The following is an 8180-nucleotide window of genomic DNA, read 5'->3' on the forward strand; positions in this document are numbered from 1 at the left end:
GCAACTTTGTTTATCCCTTAAGTGAACTTTTATACTAACTGTTTTGGACTGCTGTCTTGAACTGCTGTCTTGAACTGGGTGCAATGTGGCGCTGCGCTTCTTGTCCGGAGTGTGACAAATTATGTTCCCTATTGAACAGCCGAGAGAACACTGAATCAGTAGAGCTGACTGCTATATAAGGCTCAGAGTGCAATTTCATCAGATTTTTTCTCCTTCAGTGAAAAGATCATCTCTTTGCTGACTCTGCAATCAAGAAGCCATAATAGAGAAAGAAGCTCAGCCACCTGTTTGCCGCCGTGGAAGCATTCAGCCCCTATTCACACTTCAAGTGACATAGAATGACAAAGCAACATGATCCTATTCATTTCTTCAAACTGAGAAGAGCCAGAGCCCCGGCCCCCATCATGTGCACTTTCTACAGAGGCAGCATCACTGTGTGGTATGGCACCTGCAACACATTCTGCCGGAAGACCCTTGAACGCATAGTGAGAGCAGCTGAGGAGATCGTTGGTGTCTCCCTCCCCTTCCTCCAGGAGATGTATGGAACCCGTCTCACCCATAAAACCCTCTACATTGCAGGTGATCCCACTCACCCATCACACAGCTTCTTCAGTCTGCTGCCATCAGGGAGGAGACTGCGGAGTCTCCAGGCCAGGACCAACTTCATTCATCAGGCTGTCAGGAAGCTTAACTCCCTCCCGACCTTGCCCCCCCCTACCCTCTTCTTCCCCATGCACCACTGAACTCTGAACCTCAGTCCCGACCCCCGCCCCCAGCTCCCACTAACACACTGGGACATGCACCAGACACTTTGTATAGCATTGGTCTGCTCTCTACCTCATTCAGCAGTTAACTGAACTCATTCAACCACTTCTTCTGTCAGTTTAAATAAAGAACTGCTCTCTGTGATTTTTTACACTTTAATCAGACTGAATACGCTCTTTTGCACTACAATCATTATATCTGCACTGTTTACTTTACTGGTTTGCACTCTATCTACCATGTGCCTTGTGCTGATTACTTATCTTTCTTTTTTACATGACCTATTTGTATATTTGTATAGGTGTACTTTATATTTTATTATCTGTATTTAATGTTCTACTGTTAGTGTTATCTGTTTGCACCAAGGGTCTGAGAGTAACGCAATTTCAATTCTCTGTATAAGGTGAGCTGAAAATAAAAGGTTTTTGTTAGGCTGAAGATATTGTTTTGATGAACGTGACTAACCTTTCAACAAAAAGCTGTGGATAAGGGTCACAACCCCATCCACAACTCATAGTCTATGTGACAAACATTGCAGCGAATCATTCTCTCATGTCTGGCCAATCAGTCGACAGAAACAACCTAGTCATTAAGTTACTGAGAGGAGCTTGGAGATTGAACCCACCTCGTCCTCACACTGTGGCGACTTGGAACTTGTCTATAGTTCTCAGAGCCCTATGGGGCCCTATCTTTGAGTCGCTTCAGTCGGCAGACTTGTGGCCCATATCGTTCCCAGCTCCTCCTTCCCGAAGCTACTAACTTTGTTAACACCCTTCTAGCACTCCCTGCTGCAGATGGAGAGTAGGGTCCCGAATCCACTGTGTCCAGTTTGGGCTCTGAGAATACATGTAGAGCACTCTGGCCTCTTCAGACACTCAGAGCAGCTCTTTGTTTGATTCGGAGGCTGCTCTAAAGGGCTGCCAGTCTCACTGGATAGTAGATGCTATAGCCTTGGCTTACACCTCAACAGGCTTGCAGTGCTCTCTAGGGATAATGGCCCACTCCATTCAAGAGATGGCCTCCTCCTGGTCATGGTCTAGCAGGATTTTCAATGGTGAGATTTGTGCGGGCACCGGCTGGTCAACACCGTCTACCTTTACTAGATTTTATAAATTGAATGTCCCTGCCATGCAGGAATGGATTTTGTCTGCTTAATTCTGCCTTATCCCCTTTGCAAGTGGAAAAGGCCATGTTATGTAGTCTTCAGCCTTGTGGCTCGGGTCTCACTACATGCTTAGGCTTACAGGATCCCTAAGTCAAGTGCTTACAGGCTGATCTTGCAGAGTGGCTTTGTTCTGCAACTGCTTATATCACGGCACTATTGGATGCAACCGGAGAAGCCATTTGATAGGGAACACTCCAGTTACTTGCATAACCTTGGTTTCCTGAGATAAGGGAACGAGCGTTGTGTAGCTTGCCGTGCTATAAGCTGCACACAAATCAATGACTGTAGGTTCAGTCGAAAGATTCTGATGAAATGATGCTCTGAGCTGACTTATGTAGCAATCGGCTCCTCCCCTTTCTGGTGAGCTGGAGTGCCATTGGTTTGTGCAGCTACACAAACATGACCAAATCAGGATTCAGTAAGAGTAAACAGGAGTTTCCCATAGCATAGGAGCAGAGGTAACACAAGTAACTGGAATGTTCTTACTCTGCCCATGTATTTAATGTGTGTCCTTGAAAGCACACAGTTTTTGTAACGAATTTAGGCTACTTTAACTTCTTAGGTAATATCAATGGTATGACATACTTCAGATGCGTCCAAAATTACAAAAACATATATTTAATTGCTGATCACAATTATATCTAGGGACAATTTAGTAGTTGTTGGATATTGGTAGGGACATGTTCACGGAGATTGAGATAGCAAAATGCACATCCTGTTTGTTTTTATTATTTTACATAAGAGCTTTGTAACATTTTGTTATTATGGATGTTCACAAATACTCTTTACACTTTCAATCGATGTATTACTTTTATTACCAGAGCTTTCTGCTATACCAGGAAACAATGCAAACAATGCAATTGGACCATTTCTTGTCATAGCTTTTTTTTTGATCAGCTGTTCCTTTACATAGTTTATATATATACAAAAGTAGGCTAATAAAAAAAAAAAATTACATTCTAACCACAAACAAAAATAAGTGTGCAAGATTAATAAACATGTTAACTATTTGACACAAGCCTCATTTAAAATATATTAAAAATTTTACTTAAACTGTAAAGTGTAAAGTCATGTTATTTCCCTTCACCATGCACACATGAAATAGTTTTCAGGAGGGTATTTGAATTTGCCAGCATTGACCAGAACATTATGTGGATTCTGTAAAAATCTGCTTTTCTCCCACCACCAAGAAAATCTTGTGTCTTTAAAAACAAGTTATATGTTCTACATCAATAGTATTTACAACTGTAATATCAAAAGTCTTGTAACATTTTTTTTACCATACCATTTACAGAAAGGAGGTGAAACTAGTTAACATCTTAAACCTTTATTCTGTATTTTACTGTAAGAATGACCCAAATATGACATTTGAAAACTGGTGTAGATCTACAAGTGATCTGGAGTAATTCATTAAGATTTATACATCCTTAAAAATGTTTAAGGACTTACAGAAGGAGTCCTGACCTGGTCAAAACCCCAATTACTAAACTGTAAACTTTTACTGTAAGAATGACATCACATGCATAATAATGGCACTTGAGCAGTATATGAACCTGATGCTGTAGTCCTCAGTGTTGTTTGCGTCCACAGCAAAGACATCTGAAGAACTTCCTGTACTGCTGCCTTACCTGAACGAGAATGAGACGAGAGGAGCTGAGTGACTTCATGAGATCAGTTTAACCTCTGAACTCATGAACCAGAATGAGTTTGTTTATAATAAACAGATAAGAAACTACTGTACTGCCACTGTCACTGGAGGTTTATTGGTTTATTCATAGAGTAGAGATGGAAAAATATCTGACCTCATTATTGAAGACACAGTAGATCAGGAAGATGAAGGTTCCCTGCTGGGAGTTCAAGATCAGGAAGAGGATCTCCAGCACCTTACTACCATTAGTGAAGAAACCCAGAATCCAGGAGCAACCAAGAACCACACACTGAGCCAGTGTTTTAAACACCATGATCCTGCAGAAATAAAAAACAGAGAAAGAAAGAGAGTTAATGTGTCTTCACTGACTCTGTTATTTTATGAAGCATTTAAATCATAATGTTTGTTACTTGGTTTGTTTCATCTGTGAAACTTCAGCATTCAGTTTTTTGAGAGTTGAGTTCAGAGTGATGACAATCTTGATGAAGAGAATTGTGTTTAACTGCAGAAAAATAAGAAATTATTATTTATTTATTTTGCATTCAACAACCCCATGTGAAAAAATGTGTAATATTTAGAACTTACTGCTAGTATGACACAAACAGGACCCAGAAAACTCCAGATAAAACCTTTATCCTGTTTAAGCCAGCAACTGCTTAAAGGAAAACAAATAATAACTGAATTAAGCAAATAATGCTATTTCATATGTTGACTGTTGAAATCAGATTTGCATTTTAGCGTGCCTTTAATATAGCCCGTGTCAAAAAATGTGTTTCATCAGACAGCAGAAAACAGTTCTGAGCACTTTACTTAAAAAACCTTAAAAAACAACAAATCACTCTTCGCTGCCGTAGCCTTCAGGAACCAGACCGACAGACACACACACCACAACCAGAGCAACCAGATATCCAATCACACACAGGAATCCACTGCTAAGCACCTCCCTCTTTTTGGAGCTTATCTGTGATAGGTTCTTCACACAGATGAAGAGCAGCACAGCTTCAATGAACATCCACACAAAGCCGGAGAGAAAGAGGAAGTGTAGAAGTCCTGAGATCACGGCACACAAAACACCTGGAGACCATGAGAGAAAGTTATGATGATTCTCAGACAGACTGTGCTGAGCTGTAGAGCTCCTTCATCATTCTCACCTGCAGAGGCCTTATGAGGCTCAGGAACCGCTGTGTGAGCAGAAACAGAAGGTGAGCCAACAGAAGACTGATGCAGATGTTGATTCGAGCCACATTATTCACTCCAGGACTCCACTGACAAAGGGCAAAGGTCAACAGGGCCAAACTGAAGAACACCAGCACGATCACACACACCAAATTCAACAGCTCCATCAGTGAGTCGCTCTGAGAAAACATGTGAGAGAACATGAGTGCCAAATCTGTGCTGTTCTTCAGTTGTTCACTAGAAATAGGGGAAAGTTGTGGCCTAATGGTTAGAGAGTCTGACTCGTCAACCAAAAAGGTTGCGGGTTCGAGTCTCGGGCCAGAAGGAATTGTAGGTGGGGGGAGTGAATGTACAGCGCTCTCTCCACCCTCAATACCACGACTCAGGTGCCCTTGAGCAAGGCACCGAACCCCCACTGCACACCGGGCGCCGCAGCAAAAAATTGGCCGCCCACTGCTCCAGGTGTGTGTGTGTGCGTGCACTTTGGATGGGTTAAATGCAGAGCATTATGTCACGTCACTTTTCACTTTCAAATGTTCTGTACCTCTGACTCACGGCGGCTGGTTTGCATGATGATAGCGAATGTGGACAGATGATCACAGGAACACACAGTGTAGCTGCTGTTGGTCTTTAAAACAGAACAACCATCTACAATCCACTCACTGATATTCCAGTACACACAGAACAGAGAACCGCTGGGATCAAAACTCCTGCAAAAAGAAGAAAAAATATCAGAACAGTGAATATTAGATGTTTTCGGATGTTCATCAGTGCTCTGATAAAACAAAAACACATTTCAGTCTCTCACTCTGATGTGTCTGAGGGTGAAGTTGACTGGTTTAGTTAGTTTAGTGTTGGTGGTTTTGGGAAGAGTAGCTGAGATCACAGCGGACATCATGGTTTTAATCATGTCATTGGATGCGTTGAAAAAGTCTGGCTTCAGTAGATTCTCCATCGTGTTGTAGCTCATGAAAGCCACAGCAGCTGATTCTGTGAGATAGAAACAGAAATGCAATACTATGTTAAAACAACAACAATGCAGAAAATAAGTAAATGTGGTTTAGTGGTTATATTATGTTGTAAATTGTTATTTATTATTATTATTATTATTATTTTAATCACACTATAACATTTGACATACTTTCATTGTTGTTCTTGGCGATCCCAATGAGATCAATGTCCACAGAAGAATTTGTCGTGTCGAGTCGAGGGATGTTCTCTAAGGTGACCTGAGGTCCAACCATGAAGACTTTACCCTCTGAATAAGCCCAAACAAAAATATGCTACAGTAAATTATTTACAATATTTCACTTTTTTTATGAAATCCCAGTCATTGGAATCACTATTTACTGTATATTGTTGGGTTTGATGGTTTTGAGAAAAATATACCTTTTAATTTAAGTGAACTTAAAACAATCTTCACATAAACTATGAATTGTATATGCATAAACTATAAACTGAATACATGTTTTCTTTACACTCATTTAAGACTGCGTTTACAAGGTCAATATACACAATATTCCAAAGTTTTATATCATCAGTAAAGATCCTGCTAACATGTGATGTATCGCCCAGCCCTATTTCACACAGAACATTAAAAAAATAAAAAGAGTTCCTTATTGGCATCAATGCCTCCCTGAAAAACCTTCAAAATCCATTCAACCTTTCCATTCCAGTCCCTAATACTAGAACAATCTGTTCGATAAAAATGTTTGCTTAGGGAGCCCAAAATAGTGTTCTACAGCAACCCAGCAAAATCCCCTTTTGGACAATCGCTTTAAAGAAAAACATTAAAAAAAAATTCTTCAAAAAGAACTTATTTGACTATGACTCACACAGTGTGACTGATCCCAGAACATGTCAAAAACACAAATACAAACAGGGCGTCTTACCTGTATTGCTGAGACTAATATTCAGCCAGTTGTGAGTTTCTGTTGGAGTCACCAGTGCAGAAACCAGTCTCTCAGAGACCTTCAGATAAGTGTTTCCATATGACACCAATTTACTTTTATCTTCAGCACTGACCAACTCTGAAACCTTTACCTGGGTGGCATCAACAATCTTCAAAAAGTTTTCTGCCACCTAATCAAATACCAAAAGAGAGACTGCTGTAGAATGCAAATGATTTCTATGACAAAACAGTAATAAGGTACATTCTCAAAATACAATGACAAACCTGTCCCTTGACTTTATAATCATGGAAAAGTTTCAAATACTAAAGAAAGTCCCTGTAAAAGGCATATTTATAAATAAATATTAATAATAATAATAATTACCTGAAAATATTGCATGCCTGAAAAGCCTCTTATTTATTTATAATTAAATAAATAATAAAAATATTTTATAGGGATGTAACGATTAATTGCGAGTCGGTTGAAAATCAATTCCAATATGGTCAAAATCACGATTCATTTAGGGGTAGGAGTTTATATGAATGCTTGTCTGAGGGGAACTTACTGTCTTTAGAAAAGTTTATATGGTATTTTTTTTCTTTTCATCTTGCCTCTGTATAAATTCAGCAAAGTGGAGCGCTGCTTGGTTTACAGCAGAAACCAAGCAAAGGCTTTAAGTACCACCTGCTGGCAGAGAGTGAATCTGCGTCAAACCATTCTGTTTTTGGCTTCAAAATTTCGAAATTATACTATCTAATTTAAAATAATAATAAAAAAACAGCTCATGTAGCATGTATGCAACATATTTGTTTGGATCATAAATTAAAATGCAATTTCATTTTACATTGTCATTTAGCAGATGCTTTATTCAAAGCGACTTACAGATGAGCACAACAGAAGCAATCAAAACCAACAAAAGAGCAATAATATGCAAGTGCTATATTAGCATAGTATTATAGTTATATTTTAATTTCACAAAGAAATGTACAGAATTTTGTCCAATCAATAATAAAAGGACACATTTTATTCATAATTTGTCTTAAATGTCATTGTTAAAAAAATAAATAAATTGTGAATCCAATCGAATCGTGAAAACAAAATCATGACTCGAATCGAATCGTGAGTTGAGTGAATCGTTAAATACCTATTATTTTAGGAAGATTTACTTTTTTATTATTTACTTATTTATCACTGGTTACATTAATGTTAAAACCTTGTGTTTTGGAAAAAAGTAGTAAATGTGCATAAGGGGATTTTCCACCATGTTGCAGATTTTTTAAGTATGGTTTGTTTCAACTGCATCACTGGTGTTTGTGACGAGTGGGGCGGGGCCGAGAGCGTGGGAACAGAGCGAGGCCGGCGACGCGAGTGATATTGAGCATCACCTGCTCACCTCACCGGTCTAGAGTCCCACCTCCGGAAGGATAAATGGAGGAATGACAACAGCGCAAGAGGAGAGAGGACCAGGTCTGGACTATTTACAGTATGTTTTTGTTTGATTATGTTTTATGCAAGAAGGTGTTTATTTCATATGATT

The 8180-nt window shown here is 39.3% G+C and overlaps 1 protein-coding gene across 1 annotated transcript; it reads right to left on the bottom strand.

Moving 5' to 3' along the window:
• Positions 1-3440: 3440 nt before the first annotated feature.
• On the bottom strand, positions 3441-5706 carry LOC109091185 (adhesion G protein-coupled receptor E1-like). Its single transcript, XM_042722990.1, has 8 exons — positions 5560-5706; positions 4846-4930; positions 4727-4756; positions 4415-4649; positions 4161-4227; positions 3986-4077; positions 3730-3892; positions 3441-3555 (listed from the first exon to the last, which is right to left on the bottom strand). Exons 1-8 carry the CDS (start codon positions 5704-5706, stop codon positions 3496-3498), a joined length of 879 nt encoding a protein of 292 aa, XP_042578924.1. The 3' UTR covers positions 3441-3495.
• Between the last annotated feature and the right edge of the window lie 2474 nt (positions 5707-8180).

The sequence above is a fragment of the Cyprinus carpio genome, chromosome B4 (assembly GCF_018340385.1).
Source record: "Cyprinus carpio isolate SPL01 chromosome B4, ASM1834038v1, whole genome shotgun sequence".
Classification (NCBI taxonomy): Eukaryota; Metazoa; Chordata; class Actinopteri; order Cypriniformes; family Cyprinidae; genus Cyprinus; species Cyprinus carpio.

Coding starts and splice junctions, on each gene's coding strand:
- LOC109091185 (XM_042722990.1), bottom strand. CDS start 5,706: ATGGAGAATCTACTGAAGCCAGACTTTTTCAACGCATCCAATGACATG. Junction 4,931..5,559: donor TCACCCTCAGACACATCAGA/GTGAGAGACTGA, acceptor ATGTTTTCTCAG/AGCGACTCACTGATGGAGCT. Junction 4,078..4,160: donor CTGTTTGTGTCATACTAGCA/GTAAGTTCTAAA, acceptor ATTTTTCTGCAG/TTAAACACAATTCTCTTCAT.